Below are 21,477 nucleotides of genomic sequence, written 5' to 3'. Positions count from 1 at the left end.
AAAACAAACATCACTCTCTAGAGAAGAGCTACAGTTCGGGGTTACTGGTATCTTCATAGCACCATTTACATTTATAATATTTTCAAGCTCTTCAATGTGAAAATTGCATTTCCTTCAACAACAAAAAACAGCTCTTTAAATGAGAATTGTTGTAAATAATATTGGTGAAGCCCACATAAAGAGAAATGATGGAAGAAAAATGATGGTGTTGAGTATGGTAGTCAAAAGAAGAAATGATGGTGTTAGAAGTGGGATGATTAGTCAAAAGATGAAATTATAATGTTGGGGAGAAATCATTATGTCTCCATTAGAAGCCTTTTACTTTGCCTATAAATAGGCTTGCTCATTCACTTGTAAGACACACCAAAAATGAAGAGAAGAAAGAGTGAGGAAAGAAAGAAAGGAAGAGAAGGAAGAAAGAGGGTGAGTAAGTAGAGAGAAAAATAGAGTGGAGAGAAATTTCTCCAAGAGAGAAAAATTAGTGAGCCACATATATTGTAAACACTAAAGTTGTAACCCTATTATTTTACATAGTGGAAAAGTTACTGCTGTTGCTCTCCAGGGACGTAGGTATAGCCGAACCTCGTTAAATACTGTGTCTCATCTACTTTACGTGCAGCTCAATATTCGCATATATCCCAGTTATTTTACAACAAGAATCGGTATGCAATACTTTTCCCTCGTAGAAAGGAAAAAGGAAAAAGGAAAAAGAAACTTCAAAGTGTGATTACACACGTGGAGTAAAGTGCAAGCGAGTATGCCCTTACTCAACACACGGCAAGTAGGAAAAGAGCGTCAAGTATATGTATGCCGACCTTTTTTTTTTTTTTTACTTTTCGGTTACATGCCGACCTTTTTGAACGTGAACCAAACTGTTTCCAGAAAATGAGGTGTACCAATTTTATTATGCCACGTGTCTAGAAATTTTACACGTTGCCTTTGCATTTGCAGTAGTCCATGAACATTTGAAGTCGAGTTTTGAGGTATGCTATGTTTTCTCATTTTCGTAACTCTTGATGTGTCCATGGACATCTGACCAAACAAAAAAAATGTCCAAGAACAACATTGAGTTTTGAGGTGTTCTACGAACAATAGATCATGTGTGATTTCTGAGTGTCCATGATGCATGTTTGATATCTTACGACGGATGCATGTGTAATTCATAATGCATAAATTTTCAAAGTTTTCGTAAAGCCTCTTGTTCTGATGATTTTTGGTTGGGATTGAGCACCTTTTTGTGTTTGTTTGGAAATTAGGGTTTGCAAAGCTCATTTTTGTAACTTCATTTTGACAAAATTTGTTGTATGCAACCAAGCATCCATTTAAAACAATGACAAATAATGAGAAGGTCCAGGAGGACCCAAGGATTATCCTTTGATACGATAAACTATAGCAAGTATCGGGTTTGAGCTTATGAATTAATCTAGACATTATGATTACTTAACGCAAGTACTCGTTAACAAGGGGATTGAAGCTCAGGTGGTGGAATGGTGAAGTGGTAGAGAACATTTATCCTTACAACAGATGTCCCGTCCTATAAATAAGCTGTCCACAGTACACAATACTGTGGCTTAATACAACAATTGCCCTGATCATATTGAAGGTTCCGATCTCAGAATAATTTTATTTTTGCTATGATAGTGCTTACTTTCATATCCATACATTAACAGTGTGCCATTGCCAGATGCATAATATAATTAGTAAGTGCAATCCTGCTCCTTTATAATACAAGGTTACTATCTTTAAAAGGATGATCGACGAATTCCAGCCTTCTTCTTCAGCAACCGAAGTCGTAGGGTACCAGTCCTTTCAGCTCTGGGCCATTAAGTCTGTTGTTTTCAAAACTGAAACAGAACCAGGAAAAATTCAGTAAATCTACAATGAGGTAAATAATGAAACAGAACCAGGTGGGCAAATTCAGTAAAACTGCAATGGGGTAAATAATGATTATAGGGCATGGGACTTGGAGACCTGTTCAAGGTCTCTAGACTATGGAAAATGACCATCATATGCATACTATGATTTGTAATTAAGGAACTTATTTTAGGAAAAGAACTGGTTTAACTTTTGAAACAGCATCCAGAATAAAGTTTGAGATTCAGTTCATGAGTATTCATTCAAATCATCATGCCCTCCAATACTCCAGGCTCCAGAGTGACTTCACTCTCTGAGAGTTAAAACTATCCATCAGATATACAATGATGAAATTTTTTGTGTGCCGTAACAATTAACCGGAACTTATCCAAACCACCATCTGGTCTCATATTGGGCCTGTATCTTGGTTAACATTTGAAATGCATGATGCACACACCACATATTTCAATGGCCATGTTATGTTGGAAAGCTGAAACAATTGGGTCCCCATAACCTATCCTATTAACCTAATAGGAAACTCAAAACTCATTTATAAACTTTTTGTTTCTCTTTAGGCTATGATTGGTTTTAGTGCCATGGCACATACTGCATACGATTGAGAGGATGAAAGAAAGGGGTGTGACAGAAATGGTACCTTTCCATTGAGAAAGTCCCGAATGGGCCATCAACTGGAATTGTTCCGCATAGATCATTGTTGGAAACATCACTGTCACGTTAAAATCTCATAAGACTGCTACTAATACAGTAATATACTAGCCAAATAATTTCAGAATGAGAACTAAACTCAGGTTTAAATTTTAGTTTCCAGTTATCTCAAGATTATAACTTACAAAACTTTCAGGCTAGAAAGGCTGACGAGCTCCCTTGGAATAGATCCTGTTAGTTTGTTGTTGTTTAGTCGCCTGCATCATCAATTTAACCATGTCAAATGCAAATTAGCTGCAATTTTGTGAATTGTAAATGTTGAAATATTCTGGCTAATCAGTCTCTGAAAGTACTTACAGAAATCTGAGTGACTTCAATTTGGAGAAAGATTTGGGGATTTTTCCTTCAAATCTGTTGTCATACAAATCCATGCTAACAAGGCTTTTCAATTTCCCCAACTCGTTTGGGATTTTGCCACTTATGTCATTTCTATAAAGCTCCCTGAAACACATTCAGAGATTTTCACTCAATCACTTCTTCAGAGAATTATTTTCATTAACAAATTGTACAAGTACATTGTTATCAAAGTCAGAACATGTATAAGTAAATTGAAATCAAGATTTGATCAAATTTTCTTTTTTCCACTTGATAAAGGAACTAGGAGAAAGAAAAAAAAAAATTCTTCAGTCATGTGGGTCTCTAAATCCACAATCTGTTACTTGAGTGAGCTTTTTCATTTCTAAAGTTGGAAACAGTATAAACATGGAATCTTTTGCTTCCTTGCTTTTCTAAGCAGCCAAAAAAATACAGCCCCTTTCTTTTTTGGGGTCTGAATCAAATACAGCATAAGAGAAAAGGGTGGTATGAGAAAAGGAAACATACAAGTACTGTAGGTGCTTCAGCTCCCCAAGCTCAGGCCCCAAACTCCCCGAAATGTTAGAGTTGCCCAAATCCCTGAAATTGAAGACAGGGAAGTTAATCAGGACACATAAATAGACAACAATTCCAAAAGCGCTTCCATCACTCAAACAAGAAATCCAACAAGCACATAAACCCAATAAAATTTTAGATTAAATTTAAACATGGTAAGAACAAAGAAATTAGAGAATCTTACAAACGGATCACATGGTTATTAGAATCACAGGTAACGTGGAACCAAGTGCAGGGATTGACCAGAGTTGGGTCCCAGCTCTGCAGGACATTGGTGGCATCATTGAGTCTGCTTCTCAAAGCATGCAAAGCATTTCCTGAAATCAAATTAAATCACAAGTCAAAATGATAGAACGGCAGAATGACAGAATCTCAAAGCTACCCAACAAAGAGGACATGGAAAAGAAACTGGAAGCTGAAATTGATGTGGGTTTTGAGGAAATTTTCCCTGATTCTCCTCTCTGGTTTCTCAGCAACCAAAAGGAAACTAACCCAGTTGAGGAAAAGAGGGAAAATTTGAAACCCAGAGAGGATCTTGCAAGATGGGTAGGAAGGAAGTACCTTCAGAGTTTGTGGAGAAGGCAGGAGAAATACATAACAGGAAGGTGAGAAAGGAAGATACTATGGAGAGAGGAGCCATTGGAGAGAAAATGGAAGAACTTTGAGAAGTAAGCAAAACAAAGAACAAAGAAAAAGAAGGGAGTGGTGGTTTTGGTTTGCAAAGTTGGTCTAGTCAAATACGATTTGTGTGGTGTGCTCAATGAATAGTAATATTCAAATACTACTGTTTACAGTCCTTTAGACTTTAGAGCTCCTCTCTCTCTCCTCCTCCTCTCTCTCTCCTGCTGATGCAGAGAGAGGGTCTTCTCAGACTTCTCAAGGCCAATTGGATTGGAAACAAGTGGGAAATTCATGCAGTGGTCATGACTGACCTGTGAGTTTGTCTGTGGACTTGTGAAAGGGAGCTAAAAGAAAGTCTTGCCTTGCCGCGTTGAGTGGGGGCCACTTGAGGGGTGATCTGGGAAATTGGAGAAGACCCAGTCTTAGCTGCTGACCTGGTGGGTGAGGGTGGTGACTATGGGGAAACACCAAAACGGTAGAGCAGAAGACCGGGTACAGTGTGGAATTGAGTTTGGTGAGTTTGTTTTTTGAACTAGTTTTGGCTTTTGCCAATTATGTCCTGCCATGTTAGGCAGGCATGCCTGAATTCAACCCATTATATATGCTGGGCCCTCTTGTACCATGTTCATGTTCAAGGGATCAAAAGGTTGAAGGTGCTGTTTTTTATTCCTCTTTTTTTCTTTTTTTCTTTTTTTCTTTTATAGGGGAGATGCTATATAATCGAACTATTGTTCTGCTATTTTCCTAACTCTCTTGCTTACAACAAACTTTATTATAAAAAGTAGTGTATGTCATGAGTTTATATTTCCTGTATTGATCTTTCATCACGTGACTTATCACAACCACTTCAACTTTTCTGTCACGAAATTATACACTTTATTTATTTCTCATTATGTGACCTAATACAAACCCTTTGTAACAAAAGTTTAATTCCTTACATAGGTCTTGCTCGGATACAATTTCATGGATTCCACTTCATGTGTGAGAATTTGGATAAAAGTTGAAAAAATAAATGAATTATAAAGCATTTTCCCTTTTGAATGGAAGAATCACAAACTTAGCAACTTGTATGTAAAATATGTCTTTTTCGAGAGCATGTGGTTTTTAATTATTAGTGTCCTCACAGAAACGACTTTCCACACAAAGAAAGAATTGAGTGGAGTGGAAATTTCCTTCTTTATTTGCTGGTTGGTAAAAGCCAATTGGCCAATATGCTTGAGTAAGTTCTGAGCTGATGCTTAATGAGTGATTTGGAACCTGCCCTGTGAAGCTTCTTTGACCGAAGACATTCATGGTGGGCAATCAGTTCAGTAGCAACAATTTTGCCGGACCATATGGCGGAGTGGGTTACTAGGATTCTTTTTGACCAATAGGAAAATGAGGTTGTCTAACTATGGTAGATCTGACCCAAAAAGAAAAGAAATTTTAAAGCAAGACTATAAGACTGTCATGAGACTATAAGACCGTAATATGATGTTATCAATCTAAACATTCGAAATTTTAAAGCGAGACTATATCACCGTCACGTGATGTTATGAATCCAAACATTGTAATATGAATGAATGACATAATTTATATACTATGATATAATAATACACACGTATAACATGGATTGGAAAAAAAAAAAACCATGGGACACTGATTGTCAAACAAAAGATTACTCATAGATCAGAGCAACTTTGTGCAAGACAAATAAGCTTTAGCCAAATCATATATTTTTAATGAAAATACAGTAGATTTATGAGACGCATGCTCCAATCCAGATATCTAAATTGATCTGTGCCTAGTAATTTAACATTCAAAATCCAACTCAACACCATTTTCTTTATTCTTTAACAGACCTTTTTCTTTTGGGCATATTGGATGGTTGAATAGACAACACAACTTCATTAACTAAAGCCATTCTAAAGCCAGAGTAGCAAGATACATATACATTCTAAAGCCAGTCCCAGTCTGCAAGTTTTGCAGTTTTAAGGATCACTTTTTAAGATGTGGGAAACAAGAATAAACATCAGCCTTAGGGTGCTTTGCTTCAGCATGTTCCCGGCACTTCACCTCTGATGTGGTACATATAAATGTCTGCATGCACACCTTGCACTGCATTCGGTAACCATTACCCGCCAAAATGCATCATTGAGGGAACGAAACGAGTGACAACACCAGTGACAATTATAACAAGATAAAACCGAGTCACAAACTTTGTCAATGAGTTTAAAAACTATTTCTAATGCAATGACATCGAGCAGGTAAAAATAAGTGAATCAAGCACAATATGTCAGTCATAGCTTCTCACAACCTCATCATTATCAAGGTATGGAATTCCACCAAGCTACATTGTAGGAATAATAAACTCACAAGAATATCTTTGTACAAGTCATGCTTAGAGATCACTAGTCCAAAAGCAGAATTAGACATCTCACATGTACATGAACTTGAGGCAACTTATAATCAACAACAAATAAGCAAATTAACAAAGCATCTCCTAAGATTGAAAATTATAACAACGCATGAAACCGATACAAATGGAAAACACAAGTACGAATATCTATAGGAAATTGATTAAAACAATATCATTCTAAAAGGGTTTTAAAGCATAAAAATATGCATAAGGGATGTCAAGTGAGCAAATTCTATCTGAATAAATTCCATTTGTAGATTTTTTACTGCAACTTAGTATCTGCCCATGATCAAGTGGACATGATTCAGTAGGGATGGATATGTATAACAGCAATTGTTGATCAGCTAAGGCGTAGGAGGAGCTGAAATCAAAGTGGAGTCATTGGATTAAATAGAAAAGAAAAAACCAATTAGAACAGAGATGTACAGAGTGAAAAACTCAGGCGCCGGAACTCAAGCTGGAAAATTCCACATCAACCATCTTCATATCACTACAAGAAGCGTACAAATAACACACATACATATGTAACATATATTTCCTCATTGCCAATCAATCAAGTTACAACACCAAATCACAAAAGCCAAAATCTCCAAACCCCAGCAAAGTAAAATTGATTAAGTTTAGTTTCTGTACAAACATTAGATAAGTCACTGGCTCTTAAATCTAATCAGACCATGAAATTCTTCATCAACCAAATGGATAACAAAAAATAAACAAAATTTGAGTGGCACCCTAAATTTTTTGGTGAATGAAAATTTAGCACCAACAAATGATATATAGCTTAATAATAAATCAAACAGCAAAACCCATCATAAAGCATAATACTTTGAAACAAATTAAAGCCAAGGCTTGCAAAGGGACCACATACCTGGATGTTCATGGCCTTCTTGTTGGCCTCAAGCTGGCTTCCTAAATAAATAAATGAACAAAACCCAGATGTATCAGTTTCATCACACACGGGTCTAAGAAAATCTGAGGCTTATGCAATGAAAGTAAGAGAAAGAATTACCCTTGGCGGCTTTTTGCTTCTCCATGTTCCTTTCGCGTGCCGTCTTGGCCTTCTGCCCGTTGCCTCCTCCCATGGCTCTGATATGGAAAACCAGACTGCAGAAAAAGCACCAAAAACGTTGCTTTGAGTTTTGGGTAGGGTGCTCTTTTTATTTGGGAATGTGGAAGAGAAAGAAGAGAGATGAGAGGAGGAAGGAGGAGGGTTGGGTTTAAAGGGTGGCAAGAAGGCAATAGAGACAAAAAATTGGACTTCAGTTTTGTTTTTGGTTCGCTGGAAATAAATTGGACTTAGTTGGAGGTTGGGAGAGTAGGAGGATTTATGTCAGTCGGTCAACTAGGCAAGTGCCACATAAGAGGAGAAACACTTCTATAAAACAGGGTAGTAATTTTTGGTCAATAATGTTATGACATATGTGATGATATTTTCACGTGGTATATAATTATTGATTAAAAATAGTAAAATAGTTTTTATTTCTGTTGTAATTAAAATTTTCTCAAATAAGAGATGATACGTTTTTTGATGTGCCTGCAATACCATGTCAGATTATATAGGAAATATTTTTACTCACTACTTTAACCTAAGATGTGTTCTCACTAGCCTTCTTAATATTTGATACATGTCCATAGGCATAGCAATGATCAACTTTTTACTTTGTATTTATTGAATCATAGTTATATATATGGACATGTGTCAAATATTGAGAAAGATGATGATAATAATACACTTTAGTTAAAGTGATGAGCAAAAATGCTCTCAATCATATATGTGAGTATTTCTTATTAATTTATAATATCATCCTTATAAAAAAAAATTATCAAGACAACCTCTGATATAGCAAAGATTGAGTTGAATGTGTGTGTGAGTGGAGGCTCATTAACATAATCCAATAAATTTAACAACTTTGGTCATTTCATATCAAGTAATATTAACATTGATCTTCCTAACTTTATTGGGACTCTCCAATTTAGTCACTTTATTTTCAGTTTAGTTAATGGAAGACTTTGGAAAAGTTTAAAGGAGAGAGAAAATTTTTAAAAGAAGCCAAAATAGACAAAATTGCCCTTATTTATTTTTTGATTTCCTAAGGAATCCTTTACATTTGCATGTCTTTGGTTTGAAAGTTGAGAGGTTTTTCTGTCTTTTTTGAAAAAACTTTGGCTTTTTTCAAAAGTAAAAAAAAATTTATGGGTAAAACCTAAATTTACTTGTGTTTGTTTGTTAATTTAGTTTTTTTTTTTAAAGGTTAATAAAAAACTAAACTGGTTATAAAAATATCAATTTAATAACCAATATATGTTTTGTATTTTGTATTTTTTTAATGTTTAAAGGGAGGTTTAAGTGGAAGAGGTAAATTCTCAGCTAAAGAGAAAAACGGAGAAGAGGGAAAGAAACAATACTCAACACTGAATGAGAGAGAGCGCGCGAGAACAAGGAAGGTTGAACTTTCTACACTGAATGAGATTGTTTCGTCATATCAAGCTTTGATTTCAGTCTCACCCAAGGCTAAGGTAACACGAGATTTGTATAATTTGTCTGAAATTGAAAGAGAGAATACGCATTTGGATATTTCCTAAGCTTTTTTTAGTTAATTTTTATGGATTCAATTCACTCTTCCTTAGTTGTATGATTAATAGATTAGCAAAAGCCTCGCACTTTTAGATATTATTTAGATACTAAGAGCTGTTGAATCTTAGATTGAAAATTTCATGCTAGTTTGGTTATACCCAGATACTTAAATACTTAGTTTTCCACCAAATCATCTGTAAATTTTACATTTTTTTCCTCTTATTCTTCTGGGTTTCTTATCTGCCCATTTGGATAATCGAATTCATACTTCAATTTCATTTCCTATCTATTTTGGTTTATGGGTATTTTGCAGGTGTTGGTTATCTTTCACATGGCTGAGAGACAAGCGGCAGATCAGCAGCAGCATCAAATTGATGCCCAGATGCAATCCCCACAACCTCAAAGGGAAGACATGGTTGCCTGTGTGATAGCACTGGAGGCTGCTTTGCTTCCATGCTTGCCTGCCAGAGAGCTTCAAGCAATTGACCGGTCTCCCCACCCTTCTCATCAGAGTTAGTACCAATAGCTTTACATGCCATTCAGTGTATGCTTGCTTGTTTTTATGTGAATCCTCTTTGATACAGATGCTTGGTCACCCACAGATTAACCACTTATCCTGATACTGAGGCTAGGGTTTCTAAGTTTTGATGATAAAACTACAACTTTTTGGATGTGTATGCATTCGTTTTAAGTGAAAATTTGTAGTTCACTTTTTTGTTGATAAACTTTGAGAGGGTGAACCTCGTGACAGAGCTATGTTACCCATAAAAAAGACTGCAATAGGGGTTTCTTGGGTCCACAATAGAAAACATTCTATGTACCTGCCTCTGGCCAAAGCCTAAACGAAAGAGTAAGGAATATATTAAATTGGTTAAACACACTCAGTTTGGGATCTCCTGCTTCAGCTTTGGCAAAGTAGTTATATTTCAACAGAGAGTTGGGAGATTTGAACAGCAAGAGTGTTGTTGTTTGTTTCAAATCAAATCTCAAATAACCAAGTGTTAGCCTTTAATTCTAAATAGTGGCTGGAGAAGAAAGAAATTGTAGATTACATAACATATTCATGAGGGGGTAAGAAAATCCATTTTGACCAAAAGTTTGGATTCTGGATGTATAAATGGGGACATAAAGTCTTGCTCTCTATGAATTTTTCCATTTCATATGAAAGTTTTACTTACAAGTGTTAGGATTGTTTTGGAACTCTTGGTTATGTTTTTGGGTAAATCTTGTGTACCCACCTGAAAAATATCATTCTTGTAGTGGCCACAAAAGATCCATGGATCTTTTATTGTACCTTTGCAATCAGGGTTGACTTGGCCTTTGAGGTTGAGGTTGCATAAGGTGAGTTTGTTTATCAATCGTAACATCGAACCTTATGACTGTCAGTCTTTGTAAAGTAGTAAATGAAGTTGCAGAGTCTTCTTTGATCCTGAAGTGCACAATGAACAACAGTGCACCAAGGATGCATTTATCTTTACTTCCTCTGATGGTGTTTATTCTGTCATTGCTTCAGTTGATGTGGAGAGGCATGCCAGAGATTTTATGGAAGCTGCCAAAAAGCTTCAACTATATTTTATTGGTCTACAACGTGAGGATCAGCCAACCAAGGCTCAACAACTTAGAAAGGTTATCTGAAGACCATGTTGTTCAGCTTGTCCTTAGCTTATTAAGTCTTTGTTTTCTTAATGGTTGCGCGGTTTCATTTTTCCAGGAGATTGATGCAATGGAAGAGGAGTTGAGGATAAAGACTGAGCTTATCAAGAAGCATGAAAGGCTGATCCAAGGGTGGAAAAAGGATCTGAAAGACCAATTGGACAAGCACAACACTGAGCTTGAGAGGGTGTAGTTACTTGAGCCATGAAATTGTATCATTCCATTTGTTGGTAGATCATTTGGTAGCATCCATAACAATTTTGCTTCAACGGTCTCTTGTAAAAATTATGATCTGTTACATCCAAATCGGCTAGGTAATGTACAATGTGGAACCTAAAATTGGTTTTGTTTCCAGCGCTTTTTCGTTGCTTCTCTTAAAGATCAAAGGGCTTTTATGATTGCTTTGGCAGTAATCAATTTTTCTGTCAAAACTTGATCATGGTCAATTCGATGGGGTTCTTATTGATGTACCCTTTTGAAACTTACATTCCTATTTCCACTGGCTTGAGGCAATGCAAAATTTAAAATAAAATCCAAACTTAGATTGGAAAACGACTCCAATCTACCAGTCAAAGAATTAACCAAATTGAATTGATTATATTTATAGACAATTATCATTCTCCTGTTACAATGCAATATGGTAAAAAACAGGGGGGGAAAAAAGCATTGATCGCATTGATCGCATTGATCGCATTGATCACTGAATAGAAAATGAAGAGACTTCACAAAAGTTCACATGTAACTATATTTCCGTCTTCAATCCTTTTATAATATTCGGCTTCAATCTGAGAAACCAGTACCTTGCCTCTTCTCCTCCTGTTCAGCTTTAATCCAAGCGGCCTACACAAAATGGAAATACCAACAAACCCATTACGCAAAGGAGAAACCAACAAATAATCAGAATTTCAACAAAGCATTGCAAAAAATACATTAAGCACAAGAAAAAGAGCATTTACCTTATCTCGTTGAAGTTTCGAGACATGTGGCTTCATGGAGTTTCCTAAGCTTAAACCTCCCCATTGTTCTTGTAGTTCTCTCTCCCTTGCTTCTTTACGAGTTACAGAGAATCTGGTTTGTTCTTCTGGTTGCTGAGCAGCAGCCACCTTTTCTCTTTCAAGCCTTGATTTATGTTTAACCAGAATTTGGTCCAAACCACATGCTTCTTCCATATGTGAAGGCAGTTTTGCATTACTTCTTTTCACTTCAGTTGCTTCGTCTTCTGACTGTTGCTTCATCTTCTCTTTCTCCAGTCTGGAAACATGTTTTACCAAAACTTTGTCCAAGCTCTCACATTGAGTAACACTGCTTTCTCCCTTTTTCTTTTTGAGCGTATGATATTCGTAATTGTTTCCCATTGCCAAGGCTTGGATTTTCTCCCTTTCCAACCAGTGGACTGGTTTGACCATAATCTTGTCTAAACCATCTTCAGTCTCTTTAGTTTCAGCCATCGTATTCTGAAGTGAGTTTATTTCCTCTGCACTAGGATTCTGCGGTGAAGACCCAACTTCATTTTGCTCCATCCTAGAATGCTCCTCAACATCCTTGTTTAAGTCTAAATTTTCTTTCCCCTCTGATCCTTCCTCAGAAGAAGAAATAGCCATTTTCTTTTGTTGTGCAACTGATGCAAATGAATCAATTTTCTTCCTCAGATAAGGAAACCTAACTCCTTCATGTACATCAGTCCTCCTTCTATTCTTTGCTTCTTGGACTTCCTTCTCAAGTCTTGAGACATGTTTCACTAAGAACTTGTCTAGGCTGGGGAGTTCTGAGACATGTTCTTTTTTACGACTGCCCACTACTGATTTTTGGTCACTCGTAGCAGATGTTTTCACAAATTTCGTCTTGGCCTCTTCAACTTCCTTTTCAAGTTTTGAAGAATGTTTAATCAGCATACTTTCCAAGTCAGGAATGGCATCAGAAGATATTTTGTTTCTCTGTGAACTCTTTTGAAGCATTTCAAAATGTCCACTTGAATTTTTCTTTGCCTCTTCAATCTCTTTTTCGAATTTTGAACCATGCTTCAGAAAAATGCTTCCCAGGCCTGGAATGGTTTCAGAGGTATTTCCAATGTTATCTAATTTGGCCTTCTCATCAACAGTTTCAGTTTTTTCCGTCAACTTATTCCTTCTATTCTTGGCTTCTTGCACTTCTTTCTCAAGTTTGGTCATGTGCTTAACTAAAAACTTGTCTAGACTTGGGAGTTCTGATGTAGTTTGCTTCCTTCTCACCTGCCCATCTCTGAAGTATTCAGGCTTTGCCGCTCCAAATCTTTGTGGAAGGGTCTCAGCAGCAGAGCCTTGATCATGAAGCTTGCTATTTTCAACTTCCGTTAAGGCAGCATTTAAACCACAAGTAGCAACTATAGTGGCAAGAGAGGAGAGTTCATCTTCTTGCAAACATTGAAGCCTCTCAAGCATCATGTCTGCTATCTTTGCCATATTAAGCTTACCAAATGACTGCCTTCTGTTTTTACTCTGTCTTTCCTCAAAACCTGACATCTTATGATCCAAATCTTGGGAAATGATAGTATCTTTCTGGGATACTACTTCAAGTTCTGATCCAGATTCTGATTCACATTCTGAAGTAAACTCAGACGATTCCTGATTATTTTCACTTGTATCAGGATTCTCACTAATTTTTCGGAGCAGATCTTTGAATTCATCTTTACTAAAAGAAGGAGAATTTCCAAGCCTTACTAATGCAATTTTAACAGCTGCAGCTACTTCTTTATCAACGTCAAATGCAGTCTCAAAAGATGCTGTGACTGTGTGAGTAGTAGACTCTCCTCCATTAACAGTGGATGTTTCTATTTTACATGGCTTCCGAGGGCAATTTGGTTTGTCAAACATGATAACTCCCACAGCTGTTGCCTCTTCAAAAGCTTCGGCTGCAGCCTTGTCTGCTTTCAACAGCTGTGCTTCTGCTTCTTTGCTTTGAATCCTGAAATAAAGATTAAAACAACATTGTAACTAAGAAATTAGCCTTTAAACTGCTTAATCATGATTACGCATCCAAGTTCAAACTATTACCTGGATGCCCTAAGAATGCGACACCAAGATGCTTCCACCAGTGCTGCTTTTCGTGCCTCCATTGCCTTTTGTGCAGCTTCTTTTGCTGCCATTTTTTCCCTTAGGACTTTTGAGTAATGCGGATTAGAATCCCCTAAAGTCTCATCGAGAGTTAAATTCATGCCATCTACTTCCTGATAAAGACCAACAAATTAGTATTTTGGTTAACATGGAAATTAATCAAAAAACATTAGAGCATAAATTACATGTGTTTATTAGAGAAAGATGCAAAACCTGCAGCATTTTGATCTTCCTCTTCAAATAGGAGTCCCCTTTTTTTCGCGGGAACCAGTTCAGAGGAGAGGTCCTACGATGAGAAGGCTTCTTTATTTGTGATTTGTTAAGAGAATTCAATGTCGATAGGCTAGTCTCTCTCAAATTTTTATTCTGCACTATTCAGAAAGGAAAATGGGGATGTCAAACAAAACAATACAGGATTTGACAGAAATTGTTAATTTGGTTCTATATCACAGCATTTCATGCAAATATAGAACACAAAAACCAACCAGAAAGGTCAACATTGAAATGTCAAGTTAAATTAAAAAAATAAATTCATATTTACAGAAAATTGCCTTCTTTCCAACATCCATGGTATTCTTGTAATGACATAGATATCTTATCAAGCAAAAGCCAACTGAATTTAAGCAGTGGAAATAAAGCATTTCGAATCCGCTTCTATCAAAATATCAACACAAAAGTGAAGCTAAAACAGAACACCAAGTAGAGGAATTAAGAAAAATTTAACTGACAATTTCAATCGGCATAAATCCCAACAGTAGAGAAAAAATAACAAAGGGTTTAGAGTTCTAAATGAGTAACAACCATCAATTAAGTACCAAATCAAAGCCAATCAATAAACCTCATTTATTCAAGGTCCTAGGGTTTCAACTCCACTAAAACCTAAACAAATCAGGATCCAAACACAAACAGAGAATCCGATTCAAGAAAACGGAACATATCTAAGGCACTGATGGAAAAATAGTAGTCTTGAATTGAATCTGAAAAACGAAAGGTCAAAATACTTACCTTTCCGATCTTGGGGCTCGCGGTGGTCGTGGCGTCGTTTTCCTTGTTGTCGGAATCAAGAACGGCGTCGTTAGTGCCTTGCTTGTCTGACACGGAGATGCAACCCAAGTCCAAGCAGCCGAGGTCCATGGCTAATCTCTGAGACGAAAACGAGGATCAAGAATCGCAGAAGAGAATGATGAAGAGTTCGAAAGGAATTGTGAGATCTGAGGGAAGAATGAGAAGATTTTTGTTCTTTTGGGATTTGGTGATCAGAAGAATGTGAAGATTTTTGGCTGGGATCCAAAGAGGGTTTATTGTTTTTTTTCAAATGGTAAGTAGCCGTTACAGTCTAAAGGGCGTGTCTTTTGGCTCCAACGGTCCTTTTAAAATGAAGTTACCTTATTCTGTCATTGGGGTGTGTTTGGATGTGGAGGATACGAGAGAATCACACCTTTGCTTATGTGGCAACTCACTCTTTTTTTATTTTTTATTTTATTTTTTAATTACATGAAATTTGAACTTAAGATCTCTGCTGTCCGACACCACTTGAGTTAAGGCTCGTTGACAAAATAAAAACTATATGCTGTCTCAATTGAGAGATTCCTCAAATACAATCAAATTCCATTAAGCTTATTTGATAAAATCCCTGAATAGAAATGGACTCAATACTTAATTGTACCATATTTCATATCCTGACCAATTTTGAATTTTTATTTTGGTAGTCCGAGAGAGTTGTGGATGATGACAATTATGCATGGAGAATTCTTAATAAACAAAATGTCGACAACTCAAAATTTCGATTTTGAAGGAAGAATTCTCGAATCAAAATACCATTTTACATACAAGGTTCATTCATTATTTAGCAGCAAAGCTACACAAAAGAATTCTTCTATAACAAGTGGCATGGTTATCGACCCAAAACAAAAGAAGTTTAGCACCCCATCTTTGGGCTGTACATCCAAGAGTAACTGTTGCGCCGCCTACTGCAAGAACATAGTTCACTCAGTTCTATACTTGAAACATGAAAGGAACGGAAACTCCAGTACCACTGTTCGACGTTGACTGGACTGCAGTTGTTAAACCAGTGATCTGTTTTGTTCCACTGTTCCGGAACCACCAGCTCCAGAAAGAACAACATTTGGAATAAAACAACTCTTACTCCAGATCTTCTTGATTTCTAATCCACTTTGTTGCAACCCATTTTTCCCCCTTGATCACCGGGCAGCTTCCATGAAGAGATGTCTGCAAATTGCGCCACAAAAGACTCTTTGTTTAATCACCAGCAAGAAGTGACAGAGGAAGAGAACCGAAATGACAATTCCAAGTTTCAAATAAACTAATTAGTTACTGATCCTTTATATATAAATACTTAGATGTGATTCAAATAAATTAATTTGATGCCAAAGGAAATAGAAACAAGTTGTCCAAATTCACATCGTTCATAACAACAAGAAAAGCAATTTATAAGAATTAGATGTGATTTAAGATATGATAAAGTAAACTAACCTGATCAATTGTGCCATTTGGAAGCACTGAATAAAATAAAAGTCCATCCCCTTGCCTCGGCATAACCTTTAAACCAATGCATTTCTTGTAATCATAGCTCATACCCATATGTAAGCCATTCTACTAATTAAAAAAAAATTAGGATGAGTGCATGCAAATATTTCAAAGTAATAGTATATCAATTTTCTAACCCACCTCAAAAGGGAACATGGTTTCTCCACCTTCTTCTACATCAGAAAGATACAACAAGAAGGAAGCAAACTGCAACATTGAGTGTAAAGTTTTGACAGTTAGGTATCAATGGTTAAGGAAAGAAGCAACAACGATAAATCGTTTACAGAAAGGTGAAATCATGAATTGAAAAAGCAATTTGCAACTTCTGCATACCTATAATTATAAATTAGTTTCAAATATAATTTTAGGCTGAATGTAAAGGGTATGAGAAAAGGATCTATAACTATTAACTAGTTCAGTAAGTATAATGGGCAAGGAATTTATAGGCAAGGCTCATATAAAATAGAACCATGGAATGTTAGAATACAAAAATGGTGATTAGAATAATGGGATTATGCTACAAGTTTTATTTAATCTTTTCTTTTTTAAAAAGCTGAAGAAATCAGGACAACTTAAACTGCAGTCATCCTTCTAAGTTACAGAAATCAATTACAGCTCGATGATGATAAATTGTTCTGAAAAATTAAGGACTAACAATCTTTTGATGTCAGCTTCAAGGTCCTCAACCCAATATTTTTTTAAGCAACAAATGTACTCAAATGACATAAACAGAAAAAGGGACTAATGGAAATACCATTTGAAATATATCATTAATAACTGCTGCAACACCAATATTCATTCATTCATTTTTTTTTTTTTTTTTGCTCAATACTCAATTTAAAGTATACATTATAGAAGACGAAAAAGGAAAAATCATAAGTTGGAAAGCACAACTGATTTTTTTGGAAGTAAAATGGTCAACCATTGTTGCAAATTTGTTTTTTTAGAAAAGGGTTATGATTGTGATCTAATATTCAAGTAATTCCACAAGTATTGCTTATCAGCATTACATAATAGAGATGCTGACCATTACACAAAAATTATAAGAAATACTGTAGTTCTTTTTTATGTGTTCATTTATTTATTTCTTTGGCTGGTGTTAAGTGCATAAATACGCAAACCATCCCATCAAGTATCAGGGATCTTCTATTTGGCAGGAAGGAATTCCGAAATAAAAACAGAGCAGAAAATGACAGCACATGATGTAGAAGCTAGTTAAGTATATACTCTTTGGCTTTTCTGTTGACCATATTCTGATGGGTTGAATGCATCATAATGAGAATCATACTTCTGGCCAATCTCATACCGCAAAACATTGAATGCCTGCAATATGATGATATCTTCGCATTACTCAGATTAATTTAGAATTTACCTGTAATGAAAGGTTAACATTTTAAAATTGTTGTGAAAGTAGTAACAGTATTGGATACACTATTTTCTGTTTACCAGTAAAAAGAAAGAACATATGAACAATGAAAAACATCTGCTTAACTGCTTTTGAATTCCCCCTCACACTTAAGCCTGCCCCTGAATAATATACAATGATAAAAATACCTCTCCATGGGTCCTTGGTAACATTGTAGCCCTGGCAATCTTTTCCTCAATAATCTCCAGGATTCCGGTTTCATCTTCGGATGCACTAATAAATGTGCCTGAACTATAATAAAGTATAGACTAACAGTTAATTTCACAAGCAGCAAAACATTCTATGTACAACACCTTCAAACTAGCATGTTTAACATTGATCGTCAGCACGGGGACCAACCAAAGGTGATTAATTGTGAGTTATAGGATACATTCCAAAGCAGCATACCACATAAACTTGATGAAAGCAGAGATGACAAGTTTTATGATACAGAAAGGGATATTACAAGGCTCTTTTATAAATTATCTTCCAAAACTTCCCTGCCAAAAGAATTCTTATGAATGGGTTTCTTGAAACATTTAAACTACTCATTTCACAAATTTCCCAAAGATGCAGGCCCTTAATAATAGAAAAAGATAAATAAGAAATTAAAATATGTCCAGCATTAAATTCCCATTTACTTGCAAACTATACAATACAGGTCAACAAACTACAGTGCATGAGCTATTCTAGAAGTCTCTAATGGCAGTTTGAAGAAACACGAAATACGAACTCCGCTGATATTGTAGTTCATTTTGCAAGTTGCATAAGAAAACATGTCCTGAGCATGGTAAGGTCAGAATAACAGATGATCTACAAAAATAATTTTATGTGTGGAACAAGGAATTGCGAGTCAATGCACCCGCATCAAACTGACAAACCCTGATATCATCCCCCCGGTACTCACATATCCCAACTTATGATGTCATTTTTTCTTGTACAGAATCTAGGTCAGGAGTCAACTATGTTTTAAAAACTTCAGGATGACAAATATGAAAGAAGATGAACAATGCAGGCATCTTTTCTCCATTTCCTCTACATCAATGTATCTATAAAGTAATGGGACCCATCCACTTATTATGACAAATCACTGATTTAAAACAAATTTTGAAGAAACTTGATAAGTGAACCCATGTGCTTGTGCCACAGTGGATAAAGAAACACATAAATAAGAAGTTATCCTTCTCTAGAATGTTACGATTAACAACATATTAACTTTTCCCAACAGCTCGAATTAGTTTGTGCCACTTTATTTCCAAATGAAACACCATGGGTCCCTTTCTTTCTTCTCTCATAAATATCAAACATTCTACTCTCCCCATAGCACGCTAGGCATAATTGCACAATATTACATTAAACATTTCTGATTGACACAACACATTATTATGGCCCATCTTTTTCCACTCATATCCATATTCAATTGCTCACCATGTGGAGATGATGAGCAACATTAAAAATGGAAGACAAAGATACCTTGTTCTAGTCCCCTTTGTGCTCTCAGTAGTCTCTCCCTTTCGCAAAGCCAATGCCGACGGCCTGAGCTTAGTCTTCGCCATTTCAATCACGCTTTCGCATTGCTCCGCAGTTGCAAATCTCGGAAAATAAAGGGCCCGCGGTTTCCAACTCAAAACCTGTGGGATTCAACAATGTCAAACAGACCCAAAACCCAAAAACCCAATTGACCGAATTAGCAAAGCAAATCCCAATCAATACTGATCAGATTAAACACAAACCTGGAATGGAATCGATTGAATAAAGCTGTCTCCGGTCTCGCCTTGCGGCATTGGACCGTGATCTTCGCCATCTTCCGATTGAAGCGTTCTGGAGACCGAGCGTGGACCAGAGAGAAATTGAGGGAAGGAGACATGAGAGAGGAGGGTGAAGGTGAACAAGCCAACGAAGAAGAAGAGGGAACAGAGGAGGAAGACTGCGGGTAGCCCAAATTTCGCTTTGGGGCTTTTTGCTTTCACTTTCATTGCGAATTTTTAGTTTGTCTTTCTTTGTTTTGCTTTCTTTCTGTTCATTTGTGAGCTACGACTCTACAAGCATGGGCTCTTCGGTCGTCTTCTTTATTGCTTGGCCGCCAGATGCCCTGAGTTGTCTTCACTCTACAATCTTCATTTGTTTTATATAATTTTTTTTTTCTTTTCTATTGGTGTCAAATGTCTTATATAGTTTGTAGTTTCTGTAAGAGTACTTCCACCGCGAGGGGGAAGGCAGGCAAAAGGGGGTCCTAGGCCCAAAAAACCCCACCAGCGCACAAGGTCCAGTTCGGGCAAGAGATGGGACCCTACCAATCCAAACAAGTTCACGAGCAAGAATTGTCTGGGCTGTGGCTCGAAGGCTGCTAACATTAGCGGTCGAAATCAATTTTTATTTTATTTTAATTGTGAGCCCGTGGAATTAGGGGTGGGCATCGGGACCGGAAAACCCAAACACCGAACCGAACTGGTGAAAAAAAACCGGTTGACCAAAAAAGTCAACAAATCTGACCGAACCGGTTCCAACCAGTTTTGGTTTCAATTTTACACCCCACCGCACCAGACAGAACTGAATCGGACCGGTCATATATATATTTTTATTTTTACAATGTTTTAAAATATAATGCCATATTTTAAATTTTATAATCACTATTTTTTCAAGTTCAACTTCAAAAAATTTCTAAATGTATGAATTTGATTATTTGTTCATTTTTAAGCCAAAAAAATAAGTTTTTTTTTTATTTTTAAATATATTTTTTTCATAAAAAATTAAAAAATTAAAAAATTAATAATCCGGTTCAAAATCGGAACTGGTCAGAACCGAACCGGCCGATTTTTGAAATTTTTTTTACCTAAATCGGACCGGTTAAATAGTACCGATTTCGATTTCGATTTGAGGTGAAAATCGGACCAAACCGGACCGCACCCACCCCTACGTGGAATACACGCGCCAACAGTAAAAAAAATTAATAAATTTATGTTTTAGCCACAAAAAAAATTTCACTTTTGGAAAAAGCCAAAGCTTTTTTTAAAAAAAGACAAAAACCTCTCAACTTTCAAATCAAAAACATGCAAATGTAAAGGATTCCTTAAGAAATCCAAAAATAAATAAGAGCACTTTTGTCCATTTTAGCTTCTTTTAAAACATTTCTCTCTCCTTTGGGTTTTTCCAAAGTCTCCCAAAAATATTTAAATTTCTTGTGTTGACATCAGTGCTGATCCACAACTGCCAGAAACCAATGGCTACAAGCCACGTGGCTTCTTTTGGAGCCTCCGGTCCAAAAAGCTTATCCAATCCAACGACTGTCCATTTTTTGGCTAAAAAACATTGAAAAAATTTGTAAAAAAAAAAATCAAAAAATTCTATAAATTTTTTCTACAAATACCTACCAATATTATTCACTTTCCACACCAAATTTTCTACTACAAAAATCTATCTGTGTAAAAATACAAATGGCATCCTCCATTGAAACCAGATGGTCGTGGACAAATGTTCGAAGTGGTCAAAATCTTGGCAACGAAGTTAAAAAAAATTAATTGTCGTTTTATTCAATTTAATGTCTTTTTTTTTATTAATATATTTCTTGCATTTCCAATTTTATTTTTTAAAATAGATTATTCAAGGCAAAACAAAAAAGCGGAAAACCATTACACATGGCTCCTCAAGTGAACAATGCCCCAGTCGGTTCTAGTGGTGCGTTCTGTGTCGAAAATAATGGCACTATTACATCCTCTGAAGAAAAATACTCTCTCACGTC

The 21,477-nt window shown here is 36.2% G+C and overlaps 5 protein-coding genes across 6 annotated transcripts; 1 reads left to right on the top strand and 4 right to left on the bottom strand.

The window, feature by feature from the left end:
• On the bottom strand, positions 1,451-4,387 carry LOC18766377 (LRR receptor kinase BAK1). The gene is made up of 7 exons (XM_020570088.1): positions 4,012-4,387; positions 3,635-3,767; positions 3,403-3,474; positions 2,878-3,021; positions 2,706-2,777; positions 2,510-2,581; positions 1,451-1,844 (listed from the first exon to the last, which is right to left on the bottom strand). Exons 1-7 carry the CDS (start codon positions 4,088-4,090, stop codon positions 1,778-1,780), a joined length of 639 nt encoding a protein of 212 aa, XP_020425677.1. The 5' UTR covers positions 4,091-4,387; the 3' UTR covers positions 1,451-1,777.
• On the bottom strand, positions 5,754-7,764 carry LOC18767307 (uncharacterized protein At2g23090). The gene is made up of 3 exons (XM_007201410.2): positions 7,479-7,764; positions 7,338-7,378; positions 5,754-6,168 (listed from the first exon to the last, which is right to left on the bottom strand). The coding sequence occupies exons 1-3, from the start codon at positions 7,549-7,551 to the stop codon at positions 6,049-6,051; spliced, it is 234 nt and encodes a 77-aa protein (XP_007201472.1). The 5' UTR covers positions 7,552-7,764; the 3' UTR covers positions 5,754-6,048.
• LOC18766912 (mediator of RNA polymerase II transcription subunit 28) lies at positions 8,810-11,110 on the top strand. Its single transcript, XM_007201243.2, has 4 exons — positions 8,810-8,986; positions 9,358-9,556; positions 10,558-10,670; positions 10,756-11,110. The coding sequence occupies exons 2-4, from the start codon at positions 9,376-9,378 to the stop codon at positions 10,888-10,890; spliced, it is 429 nt and encodes a 142-aa protein (XP_007201305.1). The 5' UTR covers positions 8,810-8,986; positions 9,358-9,375; the 3' UTR covers positions 10,891-11,110.
• LOC18766277 lies at positions 11,275-15,478 on the bottom strand. Its single transcript, XM_020570236.1, has 5 exons — positions 14,792-15,478; positions 14,000-14,152; positions 13,727-13,899; positions 11,654-13,637; positions 11,275-11,537 (listed from the first exon to the last, which is right to left on the bottom strand). The coding sequence occupies exons 1-5, from the start codon at positions 14,918-14,920 to the stop codon at positions 11,478-11,480; spliced, it is 2,499 nt and encodes an 832-aa protein (XP_020425825.1). The 5' UTR covers positions 14,921-15,478; the 3' UTR covers positions 11,275-11,477.
• On the bottom strand, positions 15,568-20,081 carry LOC18766950 (probable prolyl 4-hydroxylase 9). 2 transcript variants are annotated; one of them, XM_020570237.1, is made up of 7 exons: positions 19,472-20,081; positions 19,212-19,369; positions 17,888-17,990; positions 17,561-17,656; positions 16,475-16,540; positions 16,280-16,345; positions 15,568-16,015 (listed from the first exon to the last, which is right to left on the bottom strand). In XM_020570237.1, exons 1-7 carry the CDS (start codon positions 19,712-19,714, stop codon positions 15,929-15,931), a joined length of 819 nt encoding a protein of 272 aa, XP_020425826.1. In that variant the 5' UTR covers positions 19,715-20,081; the 3' UTR covers positions 15,568-15,928. The 2 variants fall into 2 exon arrangements, with proteins under 2 accessions (XP_020425826.1, XP_007198985.1); XM_007198923.2 differs by having other exon boundaries at positions 15,571-16,015; positions 16,280-16,399; positions 19,472-20,069.

This window comes from Prunus persica, chromosome G8 (genome assembly GCF_000346465.2).
Source record: "Prunus persica cultivar Lovell chromosome G8, Prunus_persica_NCBIv2, whole genome shotgun sequence".
In the NCBI taxonomy this organism is placed as follows: Eukaryota; Viridiplantae; Streptophyta; class Magnoliopsida; order Rosales; family Rosaceae; genus Prunus; species Prunus persica.
Note: the sequence above shows the minus strand (reverse complement) of the source record. Positions and strands in the feature narration are given on the sequence as shown.

Excerpts from the sequence above, each read along its gene's own strand:
- LOC18766950 (XM_007198923.2), bottom strand. The coding sequence starts at position 19,714 with ATGAAAGTGAAAGCAAAAAGCCCCAAAGCGAAATTTGGGCTACCCGCA. Across the intron at positions 16,541-17,560 it reads GTCAACAGAAAAGCCAAAGA|TTTGCTTCCTTCTTGTTGTA; the intron begins GTATATACTTAA and ends TCAATGTTGCAG. Across the intron at positions 16,016-16,279 it reads CAAATGGCACAATTGATCAG|ACATCTCTTCATGGAAGCTG; the intron begins GTTAGTTTACTT and ends CGCAATTTGCAG.
- LOC18766377 (XM_020570088.1), bottom strand. The coding sequence starts at position 4,090 with ATGGCTCCTCTCTCCATAGTATCTTCCTTTCTCACCTTCCTGTTATGT. Across the intron at positions 3,022-3,402 it reads CTGAAGCACCTACAGTACTT|GGAGCTTTATAGAAATGACA; the intron begins GTATGTTTCCTT and ends AATGTGTTTCAG. Across the intron at positions 2,778-2,877 it reads TTGAAGTCACTCAGATTTCT|GCGACTAAACAACAACAAAC; the intron begins GTAAGTACTTTC and ends TTGATGATGCAG.
- LOC18767307 (XM_007201410.2), bottom strand. The coding sequence starts at position 7,551 with ATGGGAGGAGGCAACGGGCAGAAGGCCAAGACGGCACGCGAAAGGAAC. Across the intron at positions 7,379-7,478 it reads GAAGCAAAAAGCCGCCAAGG|GAAGCCAGCTTGAGGCCAAC; the intron begins GTAATTCTTTCT and ends TTATTTATTTAG. Across the intron at positions 6,169-7,337 it reads AGAAGGCCATGAACATCCAG|TGCAAGGTGTGCATGCAGAC; the intron begins GTATGTGGTCCC and ends TACCGAATGCAG.
- LOC18766277 (XM_020570236.1), bottom strand. The coding sequence starts at position 14,920 with ATGGACCTCGGCTGCTTGGACTTGGGTTGCATCTCCGTGTCAGACAAG. Across the intron at positions 14,153-14,791 it reads CGAGCCCCAAGATCGGAAAG|AATAAAAATTTGAGAGAGAC; the intron begins GTAAGTATTTTG and ends TGAATAGTGCAG. Across the intron at positions 11,538-11,653 it reads CGAAACTTCAACGAGATAAG|GCCGCTTGGATTAAAGCTGA; the intron begins GTAAATGCTCTT and ends CATTTTGTGTAG.
- LOC18766912 (XM_007201243.2), top strand. The coding sequence starts at position 9,376 with ATGGCTGAGAGACAAGCGGCAGATCAGCAGCAGCATCAAATTGATGCC. Across the intron at positions 9,557-10,557 it reads TCCCCACCCTTCTCATCAGA|TTGATGTGGAGAGGCATGCC; the intron begins GTTAGTACCAAT and ends TCATTGCTTCAG. Across the intron at positions 10,671-10,755 it reads AGGCTCAACAACTTAGAAAG|GAGATTGATGCAATGGAAGA; the intron begins GTTATCTGAAGA and ends TCATTTTTCCAG.